We start from the raw sequence: 27,165 nt of genomic DNA, 5'->3' as shown, positions 1-27,165 counted from the left end.
CATCATTTGTTATCCCTTTATTTATTTATTTATTTGTAATTTTTAATTGTGATTATATAAAGAAAAATAAAAATAAATGAGAGATGAAGATGGATAAACACAATTTCAAATAAAAAGTTTAAAATCTAAGTGCAGACAATAGAGCTCTTTCATTTCTATTCAATTGTTCCTCTTTTATTCGGGAAAAGAACAATCTTTTGTATAACTAATGCTATTTTTTTGTGCTAGGTGAGGACACGAACATATCAACATTGAAATTTTAGCGTTGCTGAAATAGTTTATTTTGTGTTCAAAACAATACACGATAAAAAAAATCTCCTAGAAGAGCTTTAAAAATGATTGGTTCTTAAATTATGTATACCAAACATGCACTTAATCATTATGGATGAATTGAAATAATTCTGCTTGTCAAATATATGTTAGGTAGCTAATGTAGAACAGTGGGGGTAGATGATTGAAGTGTTTTGTGAAACATGAAGTATATTGAAATCCATCTAAAAACCTTTGGAGGAAATGAGACAAATTTTGAAATTTAAGATCATCATGATATTTTCACTTTCACATCTAGCTTTAAGGAAGATCATTGAGTGCCAAGTATTCATTCCATAAGCAACTAAGACCATCATTGATGGCAAGTATTCATTCCACAAGTAACTAAGTAGCAGAAAAGCTACCGGATTAATGGCGATTAGGTACAAGAGCAATTACATTGGCTTATTTTACAAGTAAAGTTGGTTGGTCTCTCCATGTATCCTTCAGTAACTATCAATATCTGTCTCTGGCATCCGGAGGTAGTAACGCAGACAGTTTACCAAAACCTGCTCATTCAAAGTTACAAAACAGAGATTGTTGTTCAATTAAATTCAGCAGAATAACTTCTTTAGATAGAAGGCAAGTTAACTTAATAAAACACGTAATTTAATTAGTTCTAGCTTCTAAGGCATCATCTAGGAAAACTATCTACAGCCTCAGATACCAGCGAAGCAACAGACCAAGACTACATATTTTTGGGCCTTGAATTCTGTATTTGTTTTGAACGCAAAGGTTACCTGAGACATTGATCTGTTTAATGCAGCTCCACCATAACTGACATGAAACTTGTCCTTAGCAATCAAACCCTGAGAGAAAAAGTAGGTAGAGTTACTTCAGAGTAAATGAGGAAGCGATAGACAGAGACAGAGAGGAAGATACTTCTGTTTCAATCTCAGCCGATTCAACATCGATGTTCACATCTGCAATGACTTTAATGATTTCAACTAGCAATCCTGGCCTATCTGCTGTCTCTATGTACAGCAAGCTGATAAATATTGGATTCAAACGCATTAGAAGACAAGTAGGGATTGTATATTGGGTTGCTAATTGTGCAAATTATATGGTGTCCTAACAATGTAGGTAACAAATAGCTCACGAAAGGATTATAATCCATAAATTATAAGATGCAAACCTCTTCTTGGGCCCATCTTCCTTAACTTGTATACGAGTTACAATATCCACATTACGCTGCAAAAAAACAAGAATAATGAAGTTGATATTTGCATGACTGGGACTAACCATTGGACCCATAAAAGCATTTCAATGAATTGAGTAATTGCAGCATGTAAAATCTGGTAGAACCAGGCATCTTTTAGTATTAGTCCAACATGCTAACAGCAAGAGAAAGCTGAAGCACTAAAAATCAACATTGGAACCAGATCTGCAAGTCCACAGGACCAAGGAAGTGTTGCTTGTATAACATTACATGCCAGCATATCAGTAAAGCACTCCAAATTTAGTTCACTTAGGAATAATGTCCAGTAATAGTTAAAGACATAAAAGCATACAGAACACCATAGTAGTTATGCAATCTCAGAAGTCAAGAGTCAAGACTGCATATATACAACATTTCATTATCGTAATATAAAAAGACGTATAATTTTCTTTTTATCATCTAATGCAAACTTATATTTGGTTATCAGATGACAGCAGCAAAACTTTTTTTCTAATGTGGACATTATCTTCTTTGAATAGAAATAAACATGTATACACCAGGAACATGCATAATTGTTCTTGCACAAAGTTCAGTTTCTAGGTGGTCAAAATGTGGAGGCAGATCCCAAAAGTTTTACTTTAACAAAACAGTTATCAAATATTTAAATGAGAAAAGGTGAAAAACATTGTCTGCTACCTGAATAGAAAACAAAGTTCTAATTATTTTATTTACAATGCAAGATTGGCAAAACCATCAACCGAAGTAGTGATTTGCTTACGAGGATATATGAATGAATCAAATATGTTGTAACAAAGCTTGAGGCAAAAAAGTTCAGCCAGGTATACAAAATTATGGACTACCAAATAAATCAGGAAACCTTTCCACAAGTACTTGCAAGAGGCACCATAAGTTGTAAATAGCACCAAAAGCAGTGACGTACATTATATGTAGGAAACAAAAAAAAAAAAGGAAGAAATAGAAGAGTACTATTTACCTTTTTCTCTGGAGCCTTTATACCAAACACCTCACCCATAGCTAGTTTTTCACTGGACTCCTACACCAATCATATAATAGTGGTGATACGACAAACTGAAAACTAAGAGCAAATTAAGAAAAATATATTGGCAAAAGGTAACAAGGAAAAGTTGCCTTCATTAGAAATTAATTACAACTTTTAAAGGTATTCTCTCTCATATGTAAATACATCATATAAGAAATTCAGAGGAAAGTATCTATCACACATACTTACAGGGTGATATTTCAACAGATTGTTAATAATTGTAAGTCGAATTCTCTCTAGCATATCAGGATCTTCAACTTTACGCCCAGTGTTTCTGTGACAATATGATAATCAAATAAATATTTTAATGCCAAAATGTATCAATGAAACAAAATAGACTAAATACAATTAATGATCAGCGAGATTGTAGTTTTCAGATGTTCGAGAATCGAGATGCTGTGAAACATTACCTAAGAGAAAAAAGTAGTGCAAATATTTCTTAAAATTCATTGAACAGTTGGTCAGAGAAAAAAAGAGAGTAACAACTCACTATGTCTATTTCCAGCAAGAGATACAAGCAGAAAACTTAATCATGAATATAAAATTCAAAAATTCTGTGGACTGATCAGATATGGGGGTAGGTTCACAAATCACAAGCATGCGGAAACACTGACAAGTTCATTCTTAATGTGTGCTTGAGAGAAGGAACCAAAGGCTCTTTTAGCCATATAACAAAGTAGTTGAAAATTGGAAGTTGAAGGCTACTGGTCTCAAGGCTACTGTTATCCTAGTATAATTCAAGCTTCTGCAACAGATATAACCTTAGACAAAATAAGTTCGTCCTTACAGATGCAGTGTATGTTTGTGCACTTCTCTGCACTGCATACAATAAACATTCTAAAATTGAAAACTTTATGACACATGACTACATAAAAAAGGGTTAACTCCAGACTGATTCGAAAACTACGGATGGATAAATATTTACGGTCAGCATCCTTAAGGAACAAATTTGATGCAATTGTGGTAGGTGCTAACTGCTAAACCATGAGAAGTCAATTTCATCATTTTTGAGACTAGGGAGAAAAATGACTACTAAAAGTTCAAACATAAGCATAAAAGAGAACATTGCCATTTTGATCCTCCTAAAATACACCCAAAAACACATTGGTCCTCCATTTATCATAAACATCAAACTGGCATTGAATGATAATTAATTGAGATCAGTTTTTCCTTTCAGAAACCAAACTGATGTCACTTTAAGGACCAATTTGATGGTATAAGTTGACATTAGAGAACCAATAATGACATGTATAACTTCGGAGTCCCAAAATAGTCATATATCCGAAGTAAAATGTAAATAAAGAAAAATATTATCAAATAAATATTTCTCTTCACTGTCACAGAGTAATCATAAGTGGGAAATGGAAGGAACTACTCTACAATATCTGATATGTAAACAGTGATGTTAATGTTAATAAGTAATAACCCTTTCATAACATCTAAAACAAACAAAAAATTCAGTTCTCTGTTTGTACTTGCCACCGAAAACATCATTCAGTAGAAAAAATGTTAAAAAGTTGGATGAAAAAGACTTACGATTGCGTAATAAAAAATTTCGTTTTCTTAACTGACCCCTCCGTGGACACAGTTCCCTTCGAAACATCCAACCCCAGATCTTTTAGTGCATTCATCTGTCTTGGTATGAACAAACAAAAGTTTGTTATTAATAATACTTATAAATGACGTAGATAGAGATGATCTCCAATCTATAATAAAATCTGATATAATTGATACCCCTTTGTCACATAGCAATAGCAGTAATCTAGTACCCAAACATGCTCTCTTACAACAAAATCTCAAACAAGATTTTTATTGTCAACCTTCCAACATTCAAGATAATTCCACCTTTTAAAAAAACATTCAAGATAATTCTTTTTTCTTCTTTCTCTAAATAAGGTAAACCATCAGGATTATATAGACTGGTCTCTAGTTGTCAGGTGAATTTAAGGACGATGGGGCTTGTTTTCCCAGGGGAGCCCTGGCATTTGGTTGAGAAGGAGCATAAGAGAAGGGAGAAGAAAGACACTGCATAGACAAAATAAAGCTATCATCAATGTATATGTGCTCTACCATAAGTGCTTATTTTTAAAGAAATCAAGATGTATTACAAAGAAACTCTATTTATACCAGAGTAAAACCAATTTAATGTATTACAAAGAAACTCTTCTCTATTTGTACCAACAAAAAAAAGAAACTCTATTTAAGGTAAAAAACTTAGGACCAACATAAAGAGACTATTTTCTAAGACTAACATCACTTCCTATTGAACAGAGTCAAACCTAGGGATCATTATTAAAGTCCAAACAACACAACTAACAAAGTGGCAAGGCTATCCTTACAATGATGAAGCTTAATAATACATTTAGAAACACTAACAATCGAGAGGATTAGTTCTTAGACCATTACTTTTAGTGCTGCTAACCCATAATGATAGAAGTATCTCTGATCCATGTCATAACGATTTGAATTTTTTTATGTTGGTTGTAATATGCCAAACACACAATCCTCCTTTTTTATACAGATTTGAGGCAGGGTATGTAAATATTGGCAACAAAACACAACATAGACAGAGTTATAAATTAGATAAATCTTATCCAACTATTAGATAGCAAGGGAATTCCTTGAATAACAAATCACAGTATAAGATTATAAGTAAGGATGTCCCTTTGTGAATACACAAAGAGAGCACAATTAAGTTTCCAATAGTCACATCACCGTATCAATAAGAGCTCCAAGGCGATCACCAAAGCTGAGCTGCACACTTGTTGCTTCAGAATCTGAGTCTTGATCTATCAGAACCATTGGCATGGGAACGGTATCAGGATTGTCACGGGATTTCTGCAGTAAGAATTAAACAATCAAGTGCCACAAAATAAATGTACATTATATCATGGTATACCCATCTACAAAATCCAGAAGGTAATGTAAGGAATTATTAAGAAAGCTCAGATGCTTGACACTTAGATCATCACAAACTTACTCACGTTCACACATAAGGTGAAAATAATAAAAGATTGACTTGTAAAATACACATGAGTTGCAGATCTGATGGAATTATGGATTATAGTGGAATCACTAATATTTCGTCATTTTTATTTTTACTTTAACAACTATGAGAAGTAGCAAAAGTCCTGATTTGTGGTGAAGACTCCTTTTGGCGACATTGTTTCAAAACCGATAGTAGGTAAGGTATAGGTAGAACTAATTAGATATTGATACCTACTAAGTTTTTCTTTTCACCTTCTCTTTTATTTCTTTCTTTCAATCCTTTGATCTTCTTCTATTTATATTTTTTTTGTTTTTACCTCCATTTTTTTGAATGCAAGAACTTCTTAAAACATCATACTAATAGCCTCCACTTGTGTCCTAGCTCATTTGAGAGACAAATACTCATCATTATTAGTTGCATTGTAGCCGACCCCACCTAGTGGGATAAAGACTTGTTGTATTATTAGTTGTTGACATAAATTTCTACAACATTGTTTATCACTGAAATTCTCAACTTGATAATATCATTAAACAAATAGTAGAGTGAAGAATGATGATATTTGTGGTAAGAATTAAGAATCATAGGACTGACCAAGGAACCTGAATCGACTGCATTCACATCATAAGCAGAGGCATATAGAACACTCCTGTACAGGCATTTCAAGAGAAACAAAATTAAAGAAGATTGAAAATCAAATAGTCTTGACAAAAAGGCAGAACAGTAATATTACATAAGAAGCTCAATCAACATAAGGGGCCAAAATAAAAGAAAAAGTTAGTTATAAAGGGTTCTAATCTAATCTGAAAATCTCGCCTGGTGGTATATGGGAGGTTAGATGCTATCTCGCAAGAAGTGAGTATATTGTTTCCAGAATTTGAAATCGTAATCTTCGTGTCACAATTAAGGGTGGAAACAGGCTGACGTTGGCTTAAACAAGCTAGGCGGGCCTGCTTAAATATATTGCAGCTTAAGTCTTACCTGTTTGTCCATTTAAGTTTTTTTTTTTGGAGACCTAGGCTGACTTATTTAAAAGACTGGTCTGCCCTCTTAGCCTATTTAAAAGTAGTATAATCTATGATATTTAAATAGGTCAATAGACTTTTAAATAAGCTAATAAGTTTGTCTTTCAAGAGGCTAATGGCCCAATTAACAAATCTAACATTTTCAATGCTAAAGATTTATATATTTTTATTACTATATATATGTTATATAAAATAGTTAATATAAATATATAACAAATCTAACATTTTCAATGCCATTTTGTAATAAGTACGTTAAATAGAGTTTGTGAGAAGTCTGGGCCCGGTTAAGATCTGGCCTGAGTTGTCATAGTTCTACCCTTAGTTTCAAGAAATTCACCCTTAGTGCCCCAAAACTCACCCTCTTAATCTAATAAATATAATTTATAAATAAATATAAAAAAAGAAAGAAGAGAAAGGAGCATACTTATGTGTGGATAGAGAGAGAGAGCGTTGGAAAGGAAAGAATGCGTTGGAGGGAGGAGAGGGAAGAAGATGAAGATGAAGATGATCATGAAATTGAACGGTGAATGATGGAGAAGCGATGAAAGCCTTAGTGAGAGCCATGATGGATGGATCTGTGAGAATGAGAATGAGAATGAGAATGCTCTTTGTTGTGAAAATGGAAATGAAAGAACTATTGTGTTATTATTATTGTCATTGTAACTGATACTGAAAACAGACAAATCAGATAACTGTGACTTTTGCTATCTCATTATGCTAAAATGATAGTGACGTTTGATTATAAAATCTCATCACCAACTCTATAGACTATAGGACAATCACCTTCCTATCATGCTCTTACCATTTTTTTTGTTAATTAATATTAGAGATTAAAATCTATGTGCAACAGTGTAAATTTTTTTACATTGTTAACACATTATTTATTATTGACTTGTATTACTTTTGTTTGTTGTTTGAGAGTCAATAATGATTAAGATATAAATAATGAATAATTTAATGATAGCGTAAAAAACATTATTAAATCCTTAATAATATTAATACATAATCTTACCTTCTACGTCTCAATTATTTGAGGATTTTTCAATTCAAATGATTTGTAATTCACTCATTCACTAAGGTAGAAAATAATAATGATTGTTTTTTTCAAACAAAATTTGGAGCTTATCAGGATTATGACGAGTCTGGTGACTCTTTAAGTATACATAATCATGGTTAGTTGCTGTGATGAATCACTTATTTCTAATTGAGTTTTAAGAAGTCACGTATTGAATCTACTTAATTATCAAGAAGATGATGGTTCAGTAGTGAAAGATTTTATTAGATCCTTATATTAATCAAAAGGTTAAAATTTTGATTTTTATGAGCACCATATTTTGTAAAGGACAATCATCCTTCCTGAAATCAATTTCTTATTCATAAGATAGAAGGATATCATTAATTATACAAAAACAAATTAAATATAATTTATTGTGGTCTGATTGATTGGAAGCTTCAAGCAACGACCATTGCATGTATCAAGAAGACAAGAATACTATTGATAGCGAGTAGAAATTATTTAAATACACTTTCAGTGAGATGTAGGGTTTGTTGCTGTAGATAATAGGGGTGAACATGACCGAGTTGGAACGGGTTAAGGCTTATTATTATTCGATCATAGATCCGAATATAACTCAACCCTAAATATCAACAAATTAACATTTAAATCCGAACTCAACCTAATACCCAGTTAAATATAATGCATATTTATTTTAGATAAAATTTTCTCAATATTATTTATTATTATGAATATGTAATTTGTCATATAAAATGATATATGTATATATATATATATGATGAAAAAATTAGAGAATGAATAATATTTTCAACAAAAAATGTGACATTACTTTGTACACATTTGAATAGAGACAAATACAAATATGATAAGTGATCATGGGACGGAAATTGGTATCATCATAAGTGATAAGAGACAAATACAAATATGATAAGTGATTGTCTTAAATATTGACCAGTCTAATCTTTGAACTCGAAATTGGCCCTAAACTCGATAAGACCCAACCCTATCCGAGCATGATCATGATCGGGCATACTTGGTGAACGGGTAAGGTCGGATCCTACTCACCCCTAATAGATAATATTCCACCCAGTATTAATTGATATTTAGCAAAATATAATAAAACTGAACTAATTCGACATTCGAAATTAGACTTATTATTTAACTTAATTGGAACTTGGGTTAAGTCAAGTTAACTCAATTATATATTAATACGTGGACATATGAAAACATTTATATAGGTTAAAATTAATATTTGGATAAAAATCAATTAAAATGGCTAATTTTCTTTATACATGTATATAAATTATAAATTTATGTATATATATATATATACTAATGATCATTATTCCATAAACAATATAAATTTTAACTTGTTAACATGCTCGAAAGTCTGTAAACTTTAACTAAGTCAATGTTGAGCTGAAAAATTATTTCGCATTAAGTTGACCAGTAACCTAACTTAATCTTTAATTTAATGAATCAAATTAGCCCAAATGGATTTGACTCGACTCATTTCCACCTCAACAAAAAAACTATTGATCATATTAACTATTTTCCCACATCAACTTAAAGATAGATAAACTTGTGGTAAATCTTTTGCTTTGAATTGTTAATAGATTATTTAATGGTTACATCTACATTTATGGTTAATCATCCATGTTATTTAACTTGCAAGCTAGAGTGAATTGAAGGTGCTTTGTGCAATATAGAAATGGAATTTGACTCTTGTTTTCTAAGAGGAAACAGCCTAAGTAGATTTGAAAACAAGAATAACAGATACATAAACAACACTAACTTGAACAGCAGTCATAGAACAAATAATCATGCCATGGTTACCACAGCCAAAGGGTCTACAAGTAAAAATATTTGAGGCTAATAAAGCCTGTTGATTAAGCCTGATGAAGAATTAGATCAAACCATTGGAGTACTTCCTATCAACTCATTTGGGTAGTCCATTTTCGCCGTTGAGAAGAGCCTGACTTTCATCGGAAAGCAAAACGGGTCCCCTTCCAGGTCTGGTACATATGAAGTAACTGACATCACCTGTGTATTTCTGAGATGGAATGTTGTCCTTAACTTCTGGTGGTGGCAACAGAGCTTCTACGTCCGCTATTCCATTGATCCCAGCATCTTTTGCAATTGACTTGTCGCCAATAATGTAACTGAAGGGGAGAGTTTTGCAGGTAACTCAGAAATTCATGGGATTAATGAAAATGTTAGAATAGTATGCAGGCAACTTGCAAAACTTAAAAGTACCTGTCGAGATCATCGGAACTTGGAGGGAAGTAGTAAAGCAGCCTCTGAATCAAAAGGGCAGCAGCTTTCCTATTACGTGCAATTAGGACAGCATTTGGCCCCGCATCAAATGTATACGCTACCTGCAAGTCAAAACTATCATTAACATTCAAATAGATACCTATGAAAATTTCATTTTTTAAGAGCTCAGTGAATATAGGGTCCCTTCATATTTGAACTGTTTCTCATAACACATTTGAAAGGCTTAGGTAAGTGCATGTAGGCTTGCACCCATGTACAGTTTATGTTGTTCTTTGGGATTAAGGCTTGGTTGTTGTTTTTATTATTAAATAAAAAAAAGAAGCATGCTTTAGAAGACAATCTTGGTTATTACTAGTGTGATAATGTAAATAAGCTATTCTGTAACTCTAAAAAGAAGAATCAGAACTGTTCTCCGATGACTCTACTGTATATGAAACTTGTGGATAAACACTTTCTGAAAGTACATGGGAAACAATCCAATGAAACAACAACAGCTGTGATGAATATTGCTTGGCTTAGTATGGATTCGGTCCTTCCTGTGGATGGTGGATCTGACTTTCTTCAACATCACTTACCAGGGAGCGGCAAAGGCAGGGAGAAGTTATTTTCTATTATTTGTTTAACGTAAATTTGGATAGCTAGAAACCAGGTAATTTTAAATGGTGTTGTGATGAATATTGCTGACACGGTGGGAAAGATTAAACTTAGATCTTGGCAATGGATGAGGAGTGAGTGCAAGAAAGCCACAATGTCTCTATATGAATGGCTAGAGCATCCAAAATTATGTTTATCTACTTACTACTAGTGAAGTTTCAATATATTTGTGGAAGATAGGGATGTCTGCATTTATGTATTCTTTGCTGGTTTTTGTATCAGAACTGGTACTGAATTAACGAATTCTTAATCATTAGGAGGTTTCTGGTGGAGGTGGGTAGGCATGCAGCAATTGTAGAAAGAGAGGTTGGGGCTGGGATGTTTAATTGTTAGGCCGGGTGGTGGTGTTACTGTTTAGTACTGAGGTTTTGTGATGCGTTGTAGGGTGGTTGTTACAGTTGTTCTTTGTTTTGTAAGTGTACCATTGGTACTCTTGTGTTTTAATAAAAAATTCCTTTAGTAATTGGACTACCATTCATGATTCATCTGACCTACTCTCTTTAATGGAGCTTCTACAGGTCTCTTCCACACATGCTTATATCACCCAAGGTGATATTTACCATCTTTTCGATAATAGGTGCTACCCAACTTTCACTTGTGTTTTCATTACTAATCCGCTCTTGCCTACTGTATCCACTCATCCATCACTCTCATCTCTACTACATTCAATTTATTCTCTTGTTGGGATCTTATATCCCAACATTCATTCCCGTACATGATCCAATGAAAGAAAGCCAACAAATTAGTTTGCAATATTTGAACATGAAAATAATAAGAAGATTAATAAGGAAAGATTTGGTTATCATAACACTATAAACAAACTTCTTTTAATTTTAGAATTGTCTGTGATTGGTAACCAAGAACTTTGCAGAATTTGACCCTTTTAAGACATTATATGATATGACAAAGAAAGTAGTTCAAACCTGGGGATCTTCTTCTGAACGATTCCATTTTTCAACGATGCTGATTATCCTGAAATGAAGCAGAACCATTGATAATAAATTAAAAAAGAACTCTGCACACCTGTGATCTGATCACATAGACATGATAGTAACAAATCAACTAGCAAAATAATAAAAATCTACCTATGGGATGTATCGTTCATGTAAAATATAGGGGGAGACGTATCCAGGCAGACTGCATGAAATTGATTGCTATCCGCACAGGTCAATCGAGAAAATGATGCAAAATCACGATTTCTAATGACTTCTTCCATTTGTAGTATCCGCTTTGGCACTACCTCCTATTGTAGTTGAAATAAGAAAATGACAAGGGGAAAATTAATCCAAAATAAATTTCTATGCAGTAGTTCTTTCTATAACTATGGCCAAAGAACAGCCCACAAAAGTTGTGTTCATAATTATAATGATTAACTAGTTTCAGCATTCAAACTTTAAAATCAATAGAGAAACAACATAAAATAATTTCCATACCTTTGCTCTATGTTGTAAAAGCAAACTTGTTTCGACTGTTTCACACATTCCTGAGGTGCTGCTAGTTTCCTTCTGTCGTGAACTAACCTAGAAGTAAATAATAAGATGTGAATATTGAGAAAAAAGTATGGCATATGAGATAATACAATAGGGCAGATCCTTGGTGCTAAGATGAACGGAAATATCTCATCGAGAAGGTTAATAACAATGCTTAGACCACAAATTTAAAAAAATCTAAGATGTGGAAAATATTAAAATCATGTGCAGTGGTTAATTAACGTCAGCACATTCTACAACTTAAGGATCAAACCCTTTACTATCTGAAGCACAAGAGAGGAATGAAAGTAGTGGTGGTATAATGCTTTGTGTGAAAAAATGCTATGTGTGGGGGAGCAGAAGTGACAGCAAAGTTGGAAAGGTGGCAATGATGGTTTAGCAATCTCTTCAAAATTCAGCACACCACGAAACAAATTGCTGAGCTTCCGCTGCAATATCACTAAATAAATCTAGTATATTTTACAATTAGATAGCAGATATATATATATATATATATATAGGCTAATTGAATATTACAAGCAAAATTTTGAAAGCAATTGATATGATATAAAGTGCACTCAAATAATAACAAAGCATTTAAACTATTATGCAATGTTGAATAATTTCAGTAGACAAACTTTAACAACATCCGGAAATAAAAAATAAAAAATTTAAGGCAAACACTTAAATTAAAGAGTTTAATATCTATGCACAATTTGTGTAAAAATGTTTACACGGTCGGTCCGTCAATACATTATTCACCGTTCATTTGTATTATTTTTGTTTAAAGTTAATGATGATTAACATATGAAAGATGAATGATACGCTGACATTATAAAAAAAAACACTTACACTGTCCGTGCATACATATTAAATTGTTATACAAATGTTGCAGAAATTTAACCATACATGCTATGGGAAAATGATATCAGTAAAGATCTTATAGCGGGAAAAAAGGCAATGGATTTTGTAGAAATGGAATTCAATAATCTGAAGAAAACACAGAGGCCAGTTAATATTATCAGGGGCGTAAAGTGAGAAATTAAAATAGCAATGTTTCAATAAGATAAACAATGAATAAGAAACAAACATTTAGTGAGAGTCAAATTCAAAGTTCATTTATATTGAATACAAATTATCTCAGCCAATTAGTGAATTATAAGATAAAATAACCTGGCTACAAAAAATGGAAATAAAGGGATTGAAAACTGATAACCACAAACTATGGGCTTTAGCCCTTTACTATGAGAAATAGTTAAGACAGACCATTTTTACTGAAATAAATAAAAAGTTAAAACCGAGGGTCAGCCTCGGCACAACATAAGGTTGTTTGACTTGTAACCTGGAAGTCATGAGTTCAAATCTTGGAAACAATCTCTTTACTTGAGAGGGTAAGACTACATACATTTACAATCTTCGGACCCCACTAGGTGGGAGGCTTGTCCAATGGGCCGCCCTTTTTTAAATTAGAAGTCAAAACTCAACCCGTAAATTCATCCATACAATTAAATGAAGACCAAAATAGGGTCATACCACAGCAATTACAATAACAAGATCATCCCAGTGCTTTTCATCAGCAAGTTGAACCGCAAGACTATCACTTCCATTATCCTCCTACATATATCGAAAGATCATAAGTTACAAAGAGAAACTAAAATAACATTATGCAGTATAAAATATAAAATAGAACACAACTTACTTTCCCCATGATCCACTTCACAAATCCCCCGTATAAGCTACGACAAGCACTACCTGATCCTTGCCTGCATATAAACACAATTTCCATAATTGCCACAACATATTGATTGAAAATATAATGAGCCCAAACCAAGCTGCAACAGCTTGAAAATTTAAAGTAAAAAATAAAAGAAATACCTTGCAATAGCAGATAGCTGGCTTTCATCTTCTTTGACATTCATTAGCTTCCCAAGGGCATAAACTGCAAAACAGAAGACATAGAAGTTATTGTGAGTTTGCACATACAGTAACTAATATTAAGTTTAAGCCTAACATAAAATTAAGAATCTTGTTCATTCAAATTAGAAAGCATGGAAATCAGATTGAAATTACATTATACTGATACAACAAAAACCAAGCCTTATATTCTATCAAAACTAAAATTTGAACATCTGCACATAACACCATAAAGAATATAAAGTTAGATACTGTGTTAAAAAGGTTGAATAAAGAAAAGATTGGCCCTCTATGAATACCAACCCAGAACATAAAACATACAACGTTAATTAGATAAGTCTGTGCAGGAAAATAGAGTTAGGAATTAATTAATTAAATCTATTGAAATAATCTGCATAGACCACTTCATAATAATTTACTTAGTGCTTCGATTATGGCTGCTATATGATGCAATTGAAATCAATTACTTCCTGACTTCAGTATCTATTGGAATTCTATCAATTTGCTTTTTCTTGTCAAAGTTGAAATGCTGTTTTTCTTTCCTCTCTTTTTGTTTTCATCATTCTTTGTCTTAGTCTTGACGACGCACTATAATGGATCCTCTTCACAAATCCCCGAACAGCTGAACCTATTTCTTGTCTCATGCAATCCTAAAGAAGTTTTATTCCCTTCCCATAGAAAGCCCCTACCCTGATAGAAAGGTAAATAAACTTGCAAAAGGATTTTGATGTGTTTAAACCTAGATATTAGAAACCGAATTGGACAAATCAGGTAAACAATCACCCAATTCAGTGCCCTGTTTGGTTTAGATATTAAACCTGCTAGAGCAGTCCAACCATTTGCCACCAGATTCGATGGAGTAACCATTGAAATCCATATTAAGATCTAACTGTGGATAAGTGACCATTTATATAAAATTGAGGAGTAAATTATTTTGATAGAACTTGAGAACTGTACAAATCTTGGCAAGTGACCACTAATGCAACTTACACTGTTGTAACAACTATTGAATGAAAGTTCAAATAATAAATCAAGATCAAATGTGTATTACCAAGACAGGCAAAACCAGCTGCCGAAGAAGCCAGTCCAGCTGCAGTAGGGAAGTTGTTGTATGAAGCAATGTGTAAATGCAATTTGCCCCAATCCTCCTTCGTGATCTTAATACCCTTCTTCTTATCCTCAACATCACAAGCACGGCCGCGGATCTCCCTTAAACAGCTCTGGAACCTGCCCCCAGAAAGAGAAATTTCCTACACTAACCAGCAAAACCAAATTCCATGAATAAAAAAAATAGAAAGCAAAAAAAAAAAAATTATCCATGCCAGAAGCTTGGTAGGTCCAAAAGCTGCATAGTAGCCACTTTCTTTATGAGTGTGAAAGTAACAAGCAAGCAGTGGACATTCCTAATTTCTTTATCTCTTGATTAATAAAGATTTCATTGTTGATAATAAAAAAAAGTGGACATGTGATATCAGTTACCGGTCACCACACAGACAAGATAAGTAAATAACAATATGCAAATGTGGGCATTACTCCATTACCTATCTTTTCCTAAAATGGTGCCCTGAGTAAGTTGTCCAACATTTCATTGGCGGCTAATTATATTTAGCAAAGAATTAAAACATTTATGATGAAACCAACATTCAATAAATACTTGATAAGTCACACGATACCTACTCATCAAGCACCATTACATCTCCCTAAGACTAACTAAATATTAATTGGAAAATGATCGTTCCCATTTACATTATTCCAAAATCTGTTGACAAGGCAGAATCAAAGTGTTGATGTGTAAAAAACAAGGAGGACTGGTTATAACACGGTGGTAAAACTTATGCATGCGTGAGATGACATGTGTTTAAGTGTACGAGATTAGCATTGTTGTTTAAGGGACTGTTTGTTTAGGCTTAAAAATGTGGCTCTCCACAAATGATTTTGGCATAAACTTTTTGTAAGGAGCAAAAATATTCAGATTGTTCTAGTAGCTGAATTTCAGCTGTTTTATCTTCTAAACACTTTTAGTAAATCCCAAACAATACAAACATACCACAAGTGATTATAGCATAAACCTTTTGTAAGAACCATGATAAAATCAGGTTCTCCCAATTTTATAGCTAAATTTAGCATAAACAGATAAAACAATCACCCAATTTTAGCCGTTTTGTCCGAAGTGATTTCTGATAGATGTCAAACCAAAAGAAGCATATAAATGTCAGAAGTGATTTCTTAAAGAAAAATTTATTTTATCATTATAAGAAAAAAATCCTAAACAAACAGAACCCCTGCATCACTTCTTCATCCGTTAAATAGTGTTCCATAAACAAAAAAAACCAATTTCCAACAAGTGTAAATGAAAGTGTTCATTCCCTGAAGCCCATTTCACATTCAAATCTATGAACAAAATATTAGTCAAATTTAAATCTAAACATAAAACAAAGGGCAAATAAAAATTAAAAATTTACCTTGCCATTAAGCCACATTCGATCTTGTTGGAAGGTGGGGCTAACAGCAACGGTGGTTGTAGTGCAAAGATGATTGGGATCAAGAGTAACACTGATACTATCGTTAACGGGTAAAATTAGGGTTTCATCCCTCTTACCCCAATACTTGATCACAGCAATGTTGGTTGGTGTCTGAGCTGTCACCATTAGCACCCACTTTTGAGATTCATTCGCCATTTTCAATACAAAAACAATGATCAATTAGAATTCAAGTGAATCAGGGAAATGGAGGAGCAGTTTTTTACGTAGCAGGTGCTATTATATAGCAAATTAGATGAAACAAATCTCATTCTTGGGTTGAATTTGTCTTATTTTGCCTTCCAATAATAAATTTCATCATCTTTATAACTATTTATTCATCTCTTTTATTTTTTTCTTCTATCAAAGAACCACCCATAAAAAATAATGTATTTAGTTTATTTGATTTGGTGCATAGTGTGTTTGATATTGTTAATTAGTTTATTTTGTCCAAAGCAAGTCAACAACTTTTCTTCCATTGTTATGGAGCATTTTTTCTTTAACTCTAAATTAATAAGTTAAGTAAAGTTATTTGTGATTTATAAACTTATATTTTACATTATGTTACAATTATTAGTCAATAATTTTGTTAATTTATTAAACATTACCTATTTAACCAGAATATATTTTCAGTACATTAATAGGATCATTTTTAGGTTTGAAATAGTGTTAGATTAGGTATGGTTGAGTTTTTCTCCGGTTTAATTAAACATATTAAGTTTGAGAATAGGGAAGTTAATAAAATTTTGTATGTTTTGATTAGTTTTAGTAGGACAATAGAATATTATAAACTTATGTTAGCTGGAACACAACCCGAACTAAGAAGATAAATTCACTTTAACTAATTTTGGTTTTATCCAATTTTAAATACTAGGCTAGGGACCATGTTCACTAAATACAATACACTAATATTCAAACTCGATTTATATACTAAATATAAAATTATATAATTTAATTATATTATATATAACAGACGGACAACACTAAGTAACAAAAAGATCAATTTAAATGATATGTGACAAATTTTAAGTCAGGTGATATGAGTTCTAGGATACCTAAAATCTGAAAGTCATTCCTAAGTTCGAGGACTAGCCGAAAATGTTATAAATAAATTAGAACTATGGTATCATATTTTTCATCAACCTCGCCTAGATCCATTGTCTAATCCTCTAATCAATTAAAATTTGTCTAATTATTTTACGAAAGCTTGATTTGTATGGTTAGGTGACATGATTAAGAAAAAAACAAAAAAACAAAAACAGAAAGAAGCCCATAAAAAATCCACGGGCTGGCCCAAAGATACCACCATTAAGCCAGCGACAAATGAGTAAAACGGCATGAGTATTTGCGTTTAAAAGGTGGAAACCCTAAAAGATAGAAACCCTAATTTTTATAGCAGTTCAGTGTTTGTGCTCTCACAACCAGTGATTGAGGCAGTGTGGTAGAGAGAGAATCGGCGAAAATGTCTCGTGTTGCAGTGAAGGGGAAGAAGAAGGGAGCGACCTTCGTGATTGAATGCGCCAAGCCGGTGGAGGACAAGATCATGGACATCGCTTCCCTTGAGAAGTTTCTTCAGGAAAGGATCAAGGTTGGTGGCAAAGCTGGTGCACTTGGTGACTCTGTTACCGTTACTCGTGACAAGACTAAGATCACTGTCACCTCTGATTCTAACTTCTCCAAAAGGTAATCCATTTTCAATCTTTAAACTGTTTTTGTTGCTTCTGTTTTTATGTTTTTTTATCAGCAAATGGTTTTTTCAGATCTTTAGGGCTTTATACTAAAACAATTTATATGTTTCTGAGTTATTTCGTACTGCGAGAATGGCTAAGGTGTATGAGATTAATTGTGGAATATGCTTCATTTTGTTGTACACTTATATTATTTAGTTGCTTAATTTTTCAAAGTGAAAACAATGTTTATATATGGGTGTTTGCAGATTTCGTTATCTTCTGTATGGTTTCCTATGCTGTTATAGTGAAAATAGTGCATGATTTCATTATAAAAATAGTTTCTTTTGTTTAATGTGAACGCTACTTGCCTCCTAAATGGCTTTCGAACAGTTAATTGATGGATTGTGTGAATAAATCTTTATGTACTATTGCAAATGGGAGATGAAACAGACAGTGTATTCAGAAGCAGTAACTGAACTGTGGGGTAGTATTTGCTGCTTATTTTTATGCGAAATTCATATTGCGATGATATTTGCACTGGTTTTGTTCGACTCATTTGTTGAAATCCATAGTTTCCATTAACATTTAATTTGTTACATTAATTCTATTGGTTCTATAGATGTGATTTATGATGTGACATTGTGGTGGGGTTTGTTCTATGTAGCCGGTTCCATATGTAAAAATGCTTGGTTGCTGTTTACCTTATTTTTCTGTGTATGCCCAAGTATTTTGATTTCCTTCAATAATTCACTTTTTTGTAATCATCACCTTTGTCAGGTATCTGAAATACTTGACCAAGAAGTACTTGAAGAAGCACAACGTTAGGGATTGGCTTCGGGTTATTGCTTCCAACAAGGACAGAAATGTCTATGAGTTGAGATACTTCAACATTGCAGAGAATGAGGCTGAAGAGGAAGACTAAAGTTCTAATTCTCTTTAATGACGAGTTTTCCATTAGGCGTGTTTATTTGGACCTTTTTATCTATGTTTTTTTTATGAATTTGTTACTGGTTTTGACATTTCTGTGTTTGTTTCGGAACCAATTTATACCCTTATGAAAGTTTTTAATGATTATTGGAGTGGCAGTCATCAAATTTCAGATGCATTTAGTGCAACTTATATGTTGGTCTAGCCATCTTTTTTTTGTAACAGTTTACTGTTGCAATTGGTAACCACTTATCAATGTATTTACAAAATATTTATCATCCAATTAAGTGAAAGAAACATATAAGTGAGTTTGACATTATATTTTGACCAAGAACTTAAGTATTAAGCCTATTAGTCCATCTATCTTGTATGTCCTTTAACTCATTAATTTTTACATTGATGTCTTCACATTAGGATTACCCAAACATCACCTCATCAAGTGGGAGTTACTCCCCTAAATAAGTATTATGTATACCATAGCTCAATTTTCTATGTACTTACAGAGCAAGATGCCCACCAGGTCAGATCCTTAAAAGTTAAGGCCAATATTCAGAGGTAAAAAGTATTCAGTTTGATGTCGTTGTTAGGCAAATATCACTGACCTTGCTTGTGAACCATTGTAGACAATCTTCATTACCAAGGTTCCAACATAGTTTGAGCTAGATGGCTAACATGCCTTCCTCAAATAATAATTACTGTCATTTTTTACATTGTTTCAATGATTAGTGCTGGCTTAGTGGAGGGTGAAGAAGGGATCACACAATACACTTATATAATTTATGTGGTTAGTGCCCCCAATTTGTCTTATTAGGATCTATTGGGGCGTACTTGGAAAAATGTATTCAAACTATATGTTGGGACCTTGGTAATGAACAATTGGTTCACCTCAAAGTTTATTGTAAATTTTGAAAACTCGTTTTTCTGTGAACCTTTATTTCTTAATCTATGAACTTTAACTTTTAATGTTTTTTCAATAAAAACGCTATTTTTAGGAAGAAACATAACTTTAGAAACTTTTCTTTGATTATAAGAAACATTTCTAGGATAGAGGTATATTTCTTTAAGAGGAAAACACACTTTTTCTTTAGTAATGACAACTCCATGAGTTGTCTCGGACAAATGAAAAGCCGATAAATCTTAAATTGGAAAAAGTGTATTTGGGTGAAAGAGGAGTTGGTTTTCCATAAACATTAAACAATGAATTACATTACAAAGATTAGATTAGTGCTCACATGTACAAAAGACTACATGCAAAGTGGGAAACACATGCAGCACCATATATCTATCACATGCATTTGGTAAAACCCATAAACAACTTTGAACTTGTGGTTATGCTAGTGCTGATTTAAAACAGAAAGTGTAGTAGGCCTTGGTCTCACAACATTCAGCACCCCCCTTGCAGTTGCCTGTTAACACAGCCACATAAGTAAGAAATAATCTGATCCAAACACTAACACTAAATATTTATCCGTATATTTATGTATCTTCATCGATTTACCTCGAAGAATGAATTCAAATTTAACCGCAATAGGAAACGTCTCAAAAATGGAGCCCTCTGACTCCCAGCAAGCCTACTGCTCCGCAGTATAGTGTATAACGAGTTCGATTTCTTGTTGAATTCCTACACGATATAAATAAATAAACGGTCAAAGAGATCAATTTAGGGATGAAGATCTAATTAACATAACTGGAAACTTGAAAAAGGTCCAAACAAGGACAAAAATAAAAGGAAATGTGACTTAATCCAGAAAGAAAAATATATATAAACAAGAAACCATAAGACCTGCTTCAGCGATTTAGCTCTGGTTTGTTTTAAGGGGAACAATCAGATTAAGAAACTTAAATTTATATGTGTCATTGAAGAAGAGAAAATTAGTAACTGAATGAAGGAATACATCTGCAAGAAAGTTCAAATTTTGACATATACATTTGACAACAGAATGACATAAATAGTCATTATTCTTTTCTTGTTTGTTCAGTTATGTGGGTCAGACTTCAGATACTTGAAAGGGAAATAAAAGGGCTCATGTGTTCAATTACCTTATCAACTTCCATTTTTCTCATTGATAAAAGGTCGCTTGTGGGAAACTGAACTATAATGAAGCAACTACATGGTACTTATCCTGACTATTACCAATAAAATTCAACCGTTCATAATAAATATTGTTTAGCAGTAAATTCAGTCTCTCTTATTGTAGCTTTGGAAAGAGTCTGTCTACAAATTTCTCAGGTTTATCAGCATGCACACATCATTGATTGTTAAGTCAAAAAGAATTATATAGAGACACAGTAGTATTCAGCTACACAATATATCAGTAGGAACACTGCTACATGAAATGGAATGAATATGACCAGTTTAAAATTAGTATATTAACACTTCTCCCGTAATTAAAAAATTCAAATAACTGAGCCTACTTAGATTAATATATGAAGGTGCATGGGGAAAATAATGGGCAAAACCCATGATGCACAATTACCTCAGCTATATGTTCCACTTCGGAAGTATTTGAACTGTTATCTTGGTTCTCAATATTCCAGCAGAATTGCAGGCAAAGCTTCATGATGCCATCCAGTATCCTTGACACAGAACCAATGTCCAAGAAAGATTGTGAAATTAAGGCTGATAGGTACCTGTAGAAGACATGAAAATCATATACTATTAAGCAACGGTTAGGTATAAGTGTATAACAGCCACCACAAGGAATAAAAGCATCAACCTATGGTCAATAACAGCAAACTGAAAAACTAAATTATCTTTGACCATAGAAGTATAATACTATACACAGTCCTGATAGGCAATAGCAATAGGATAAAGGTTGGCCTACTGTTTTGGTAGTCATCAATGAGCTTCTAGATTTAATTTGGATAAATAAGATCGTGTCGGTTCTAATTTCATGCATGCTAAGTAGTTTAGCAAACAATACGATATTTGTCATTCTAAAATGTAAAAAGTTAAAAAATGCAGCTGAGAAATTAGTACTCTTGATGAAAGCCCACAAGTTCTGTAAAGTCATGAGATTCTTCAATACGAGTTTGTAAAATATTCCATTGAGACTCTATCACATCCACCTGCAAAAGAAAGCATAAACTTTTGAATGTGAAACAGATATTTTATTTATCATAAAAAGACAGAGTACATGCCAATAAATGATCATTAGGATACTATCAGCATGTTTTTTTGCTCAATTCAACAAAACTTTATTCCAAAATAATTTGCATTTATATTTAGATCACCCAGGCTATAAGCAATAGAAAGGCCATAGAAATTTTAAATGGCATCGGCTCTTGTAGCTATTTCGCATCATATGAGTGAAAATGTTATCTGAGCAGAAGAGAAAGTAACATAAATTGAGTATGGTCAGGTAGTTACCACCCATTCCATATCCAATCAGTGAAGCACTTCGTATCTAGTGCGAGGATGTGCGTACATCCCAAAAATATATCAGCATCAAACTAATGCACAGACCACACAACTACTTCAAACAACATTTATACTTTTATAGTAGTAACCAAGTAAATTCAACATAAATGACAATATATGAATGATAACCTGAATATAAAATTGGAGATTTCTGATCAAGAATGCCATATGCTCTCTCACTTGCCACATTGGTCGAAGCCGCTGACGTTTCTCATGTGTTATTGAACTCTTGTCTCGATCATTTCGGTGTTTGGCAAAATCAGTGTGATATTGGTGCATTACAGATGCCCACAGTTTCTCCAACTCCATCTGTGTTCGTTTGAGCCGTAGTAAGTATTGGAAGACTTTAAGGTACCTGTTAAAAGTGTTTGTAATTAAATATAGTATATTTCAAACAAACAGGACCAGAAAGGAATCCACCCTGCAGCAGGATGATAGGAGTAGAACCTTACTTAGAGAGGACTTCTTGAGTAAAGAACAAATGCAAAGGCCAATCGACAGAATACTCAAGAGTAATACCATCCCAACCTTCAGATGACATTTCAGAAGAAGCACTTGAAATTGAAGCACCGGTACCATCTGTAGAAGTGGTTGCCTTTTGTAGTTGGGAAGATTTAACTGTGATTCCAAGAGATGGTATCCTAGAAGAGGGAAATGGCATTTAGCTCATACAGTTCACTACAAAGCTAACCCAAGCCAAAGAAACAATAATGAATATGGATCCTAACCGCAATGACACTTTAGAGAAATATTTGTCTTCTTCACCAATAGTTTTTAGTGCAGCCTGCATTGCAATTAACCTTTGTTGTTAAGGCATAAAAAACATGAACAAGCTTAAGTAACTAATACATGGACTACATTAATCATAAGCTAAACAAACCAGCTGAAATGGGACCATAAGATCAGCTTCAGCAGTTGACTGGCGAGGTGGCAAACGCATTAACTGACGACTTTCTTCAAGGAAACACTAATACAGGAAACCATAAGTAAATCAAAGATGTCCATATAGCTTCATCAAAAGTACAAAAACTCTTGAAGTTTGAACCTGATTAAAATATAATAAATAGTAGTTTATTTAATACAAATAAAATGTTAGTATAGATAATATTTCAAGCTTACCTGGAAGAAATCTCCTTTGGCCAAAAGAAAATAGTCTTTCAGGGCCCTCAGGTGCCCATTCAAGTCCGCACGTACAACCACAAGCTGCAGATAGAGGGAAAATAAATTTAATGGTTCTAAACATAAATGCACCACAAACTAATGAATATGAGCCAAAATATTTATATTAAGCACCTGCCAGAGATGACTGGCTGCAATACCCTGAATAGAATCCACAGCATATTCAAATGATCTTTTATGAAATTCAGATGATTCCTGTGGAAAGTTAACAGTAAGTTTGCATTTAAGACTAATTGGTGTTAGTTAGAAAGAAAATCTGAATAACAACACATAATACATTAGTGATTAGTCATGTAGAATTAGAAACTAAGAACGGTAGAAATAAGCCAAATGAAAAGTATACCGACAAACCAAATACTCATTAAAAATGGCTATGAAAAATCAGCATTTATATGATACAGTGAAGTGGTAGGACACAGAAACCTTTAGGTCCAGAAGCATAGCTTCAATCTTATCAGCCTCAGACTGTGGAAGCAAATCTTCTCCCATTCCCATATTAATTATAGGCTCCCTCTGAAATTGAGATTGCCCAACTAATTCATGTCTTTTCTGAAAGCTTTTGGGCATTTGAGGATACACAGCATCCCCAGACTGGAAGGAAGGACTTGGATTCCGTAGAACCCTGACAGCTTTACCAGCAAAAAGAATTGATTCTGCAACACGCATAGGTATATATTCTGGCAGCATATCCTGCAAAACAAGATGTAAAAATAATTCAAACGGAAATAATTTGTCAAACTTCAGGAACTCATCTTTCTCTTGGATAAAGTTCACACATGGAAAAAATAATGAAATGTATCCTGAAAATTTAAGGTAAACAACAATAAGAACTCCACTTATTAAATGGAAACAGTTCCCATTCATAAAAGAATGAGACATTGAATTCCATTGGTACAGACAAATGAACTATAAACAATAAGAGACAAAATAATTTTCATCAGAAAATGAATGACGTCCATGTCATGTTACAAATTAGCTAATAATGAGAGCAATTACCAAACAAATATGGAAGCCTAAGTGCCAATCAGATAAAGATGCGTCATCAGTTGACAAGCGAGCCAACTTTTCAGAGATGTCTGGATTGGATGAGCTATTTTCTACATCTCTAGCTTCTTGACTGAAAAGCAAGTGAATCAGGTAAAGTATATAATTAACAAAGGAATTACACATATCAGACTTCAGAACCTGAGAAATCATCAATGCTATCTAAACAAAGTTTTTAAAAAGCGAAGAGGGTAAAGATGCGTACATTTACCCTCCCCAGACTCACTAGGTGAGAGCCTCATGCATTGGGTTGCCCTTCTTTTTTATTTTTTTCTTGATTCGAGGGATGAAGGTGGGGGTGATAAAAGACTATATGGATTTAAGCATAATTTCATACTCTTTATTTGTCTTAATCACCCACCTTTCTCCTTTCTATCCTTTCGTTATTAAGTTCTCTCGTAAGTGTACAAATCATGGAGACAATATCATACTAGTATATTACAGAAACTTAAAATTTAATGGGGGCTGTGTTTGTTTTGAAAACTTATAACTGTCATTGTTAATAATCACTCTTCATATCAAATTTTTTAGTATGGTACATCAACTATGGAATTAATATTTAGTTACCTCCTAATGAAGAACTCTCTGTGCTGGTCTTGAAGAATACCATAGATCATCCATGATGCAAGCTGGTTATACATGACCTGATGCCCATGCCAAAGAAGCCTAAGCTTTGGACAAGAATAACCGAAAAAGAGAATAATTATTAGCAGTGTGACCACTGACCAGAAGGTCAATACTAAGAGATTAGCATTTAGAGACGATAATAAAGTAATAAACATATTGATTCCCCAAAAGAAATCCTTCATTAATCTGCAACCCAAACCAATATGATATAGCCTTTGATTTTTTTCTTCACTCCTATAGTTTTTCTATTACACTAAAGACTGTAATCACTACACAGTAATTACTAATTAGTACTAATACAACAATACAACCCCAAAAGGTATAAGATCACATAGGTGGAAGTGACATAACATGAATCATAACAATATTGAGACTATAATTGCAAAAAGAACCCCATACCTCTGTATGCAAGTCTGTAATTCAGGAACTCCACAGTGGTGTCTTTTATGTAGAAGATTAAGAAGTTGCCCACCACGAATATCATCACGCTCGATCTCCAGTATGAGCTTGTATAAAGGTGGCAAAAGGGAGAAAAACTGCAAAGCATGTAAAAAAAACAAGGTTTATATCAAGATGAACATAAATACTGGGAAAAACGGGTACACAAAATTTCACCTTGTTAAGACATTGAGTAACTGTTGCCAATATAGGCATGGTTTCAGACAACAACAATTGCTCAATGTGCAGAACCGCTGACCTATATATTGAGAGAATCTCAACAATGCCATTGGCTAAGGCCCTACGATAAACACTGGGATTCTCCCTTTTCCCTTTTGACATATCAGAAACAGTTCCTAAAGGGTTTTCAATTTCATTTGAAGACCTAATCCAGCTTAAATTCCTAGACTTTTCTGAAAACCGATCCAGCTCTCTATAATAAAACCCCAATGCGATTATTCTCTCGATAAGTTCCCTGCAAGTTGCAATTTTGTTATAGCAAGTTGAAAATTCGCAACATACCCAAAAAAAATACATACAAAATAAACCTTCAAAGTGAAAATTTGTTAGTTAGAATTAAGGGGGTATGGAGAAAAAAATCAAAGCCCCAAGTTCCTTGCAAGTTGCAATTTTGCTATGGCAAGTTGAAATTTTGCAACATGCCCATAAAATAAAAACAACAATAAATTTAATCAATCAATAAATAAATAACTACAAAGTGAAGAAAAAAACTTAAAACCCCAATGCAAAAATCCTCTTAATAATAAGTTCCCTACAAGTTACAATTCTGTTATAGCAAGTTGCAGTTTTGAAACATGCCCAGAAAATAAAAATAAGAATGCATTAAGAAAAAACCCTGAAAAGTGAATAATTGTTAGTTAGAATTAATGGGGTTTAGGAAAAGAGTGAGACTTCGGTAAGAACCTGTCACTTGGGTCAAGAAAGTTGATATCAGGAGCAAGCTTGAAAGTGCATTCATCGGAAATTGGGGTTTGAGATGAAAGGTGTTCACTCTCTCTGGTATCGATGATTAAGTCACCAGTGTAGCCGAGTAACGATAACAGAAGCTCGTGCAACATTGTTGTTGTAGATTGAGAAATATGAATATGATGAAATGTTGAGTTGGTAAGGAAATGTTAGATTAAATCGTGAAAGAAGAATGATTTGAATGGTGGTTGCGCCTTCTAAACTCCGACGAGAGTCCAAAGTGAAGTTTCAACATGTTTGAGCACCACTTTTTTCTATTTAAATTTTGAGAAAAAAGATCAGTGTACAATATTTATACACTGTGATTATATCATTCACCGTTATTGATGTTTAATTATTGTTAACTTTTTAAAATAAGTAATCCAAATAAAGGGTGAATAATAATGTGCAGTGTATAAATTTTTACATTGTCAGTGTACAGATTTTACACTCTTATGTTTTTTGTTTTGTTAAAATCTTGTGAAATATGTTTTTTATGTATTAAA

General features: G+C 33.2%; 4 protein-coding genes across 8 annotated transcripts; 1 reads left to right on the top strand and 3 right to left on the bottom strand.

Annotated features, from left to right (window-relative positions):
- On the bottom strand, positions 529–7,212 carry LOC109354376 (ACT domain-containing protein ACR12-like). Of its 2 annotated transcripts, none has more exons than XM_019596840.1 (10): positions 6,964–7,212; positions 6,109–6,163; positions 5,244–5,366; positions 4,065–4,159; positions 2,718–2,802; positions 2,463–2,522; positions 1,445–1,500; positions 1,192–1,297; positions 1,050–1,118; positions 529–818 (listed from the first exon to the last, which is right to left on the bottom strand). In XM_019596840.1, the coding sequence occupies exons 1-10, from the start codon at positions 7,101–7,103 to the stop codon at positions 756–758; spliced, it is 852 nt and encodes a 283-aa protein (XP_019452385.1). In that variant the 5' UTR covers positions 7,104–7,212; the 3' UTR covers positions 529–755. The 2 variants fall into 2 exon arrangements, with proteins under 2 accessions (XP_019452385.1, XP_019452386.1); XM_019596841.1 differs by having other exon boundaries at positions 6,105–6,163; positions 6,964–7,081.
- LOC109354377 (60S ribosomal protein L22-3-like) lies at positions 1,722–19,176 on the top strand. Of its 3 annotated transcripts, none has more exons than XM_019596844.1 (3): positions 1,722–1,726; positions 17,825–18,070; positions 18,835–19,176. In XM_019596844.1, exons 2-3 carry the CDS (start codon positions 17,850–17,852, stop codon positions 18,977–18,979), a joined length of 366 nt encoding a protein of 121 aa, XP_019452389.1. In that variant the 5' UTR covers positions 1,722–1,726; positions 17,825–17,849; the 3' UTR covers positions 18,980–19,176. The 3 variants fall into 3 exon arrangements, with proteins under 3 accessions (XP_019452389.1, XP_019452388.1, XP_019452387.1); XM_019596843.1 differs by lacking the exon at positions 1,722–1,726 and adding an exon at positions 15,689–15,693; XM_019596842.1 differs by lacking the exon at positions 1,722–1,726 and having other exon boundaries at positions 17,806–18,070.
- Positions 9,236–16,732, bottom strand: LOC109354374 (diphosphomevalonate decarboxylase MVD2, peroxisomal-like). Its single transcript, XM_019596838.1, has 10 exons — positions 16,331–16,732; positions 14,920–15,118; positions 13,830–13,893; positions 13,654–13,717; positions 13,488–13,568; positions 11,919–12,005; positions 11,571–11,728; positions 11,409–11,457; positions 9,811–9,932; positions 9,236–9,716 (listed from the first exon to the last, which is right to left on the bottom strand). Exons 1-10 carry the CDS (start codon positions 16,544–16,546, stop codon positions 9,494–9,496), a joined length of 1,263 nt encoding a protein of 420 aa, XP_019452383.1. The 5' UTR covers positions 16,547–16,732; the 3' UTR covers positions 9,236–9,493.
- LOC109354993 (gamma-tubulin complex component 4 homolog) lies at positions 20,146–26,928 on the bottom strand. Of its 2 annotated transcripts, none has more exons than XR_002108617.1 (16): positions 26,618–26,928; positions 25,871–26,168; positions 25,655–25,791; positions 25,196–25,294; positions 24,581–24,701; positions 24,008–24,274; positions 23,699–23,779; positions 23,525–23,608; positions 23,286–23,372; positions 23,134–23,189; positions 22,858–23,046; positions 22,535–22,760; positions 21,982–22,053; positions 21,462–21,615; positions 20,483–20,605; positions 20,146–20,390 (listed from the first exon to the last, which is right to left on the bottom strand). XR_002108617.1 is itself a non-coding variant. In XM_019597864.1 (16 exons), exons 1-16 carry the CDS (start codon positions 26,770–26,772, stop codon positions 20,319–20,321), a joined length of 2,238 nt encoding a protein of 745 aa, XP_019453409.1. In that variant the 5' UTR covers positions 26,773–26,928; the 3' UTR covers positions 20,146–20,318. The 2 variants fall into 2 exon arrangements, 1 of the variants encoding a protein (XP_019453409.1); XM_019597864.1 differs by having other exon boundaries at positions 21,965–22,053.

This window comes from Lupinus angustifolius, chromosome LG08, assembly GCF_001865875.1.
Source record: "Lupinus angustifolius cultivar Tanjil chromosome LG08, LupAngTanjil_v1.0, whole genome shotgun sequence".
Lineage (NCBI taxonomy): Eukaryota > Viridiplantae > Streptophyta > Magnoliopsida > Fabales > Fabaceae > Lupinus > Lupinus angustifolius.
This window is presented reverse-complemented; position numbering and strand designations above follow the sequence as displayed.

Coding starts and splice junctions, on each gene's coding strand:
- LOC109354376 (XM_019596840.1), bottom strand. CDS start 7,103: ATGGCTCTCACTAAGGCTTTCATCGCTTCTCCATCATTCACCGTTCAA. Junction 2,803..4,064: donor AAATTTTTTATTACGCAATC/GTAAGTCTTTTT, acceptor ATATTGTCACAG/AAACACTGGGCGTAAAGTTG. Junction 1,298..1,444: donor GAAGATGGGCCCAAGAAGAG/GTTTGCATCTTA, acceptor AATATTTATCAG/CTTGCTGTACATAGAGACAG.
- LOC109354374 (XM_019596838.1), bottom strand. CDS start 16,546: ATGGCGAATGAATCTCAAAAGTGGGTGCTAATGGTGACAGCTCAGACA. Junction 13,894..14,919: donor AGCTGGTTTTGCCTGTCTTG/GTAATACACATT, acceptor TCTGTTTTGCAG/TTTATGCCCTTGGGAAGCTA. Junction 11,729..11,918: donor TTTTACAACATAGAGCAAAG/GTATGGAAATTA, acceptor CAACTACAATAG/GAGGTAGTGCCAAAGCGGAT.
- LOC109354377 (XM_019596844.1), top strand. CDS start 17,850: ATGTCTCGTGTTGCAGTGAAGGGGAAGAAGAAGGGAGCGACCTTCGTG. Junction 18,071..18,834: donor GATTCTAACTTCTCCAAAAG/GTAATCCATTTT, acceptor CACCTTTGTCAG/GTATCTGAAATACTTGACCA.
- LOC109354993 (XM_019597864.1), bottom strand. CDS start 26,772: ATGTTGCACGAGCTTCTGTTATCGTTACTCGGCTACACTGGTGACTTA. Junction 24,702..25,195: donor AGAGAGTTCTTCATTAGGAG/GTAACTAAATAT, acceptor CTTGCTTTTCAG/TCAAGAAGCTAGAGATGTAG. Junction 23,190..23,285: donor TTATGGTCCCATTTCAGCTG/GTTTGTTTAGCT, acceptor ATTGCAATGCAG/GCTGCACTAAAAACTATTGG.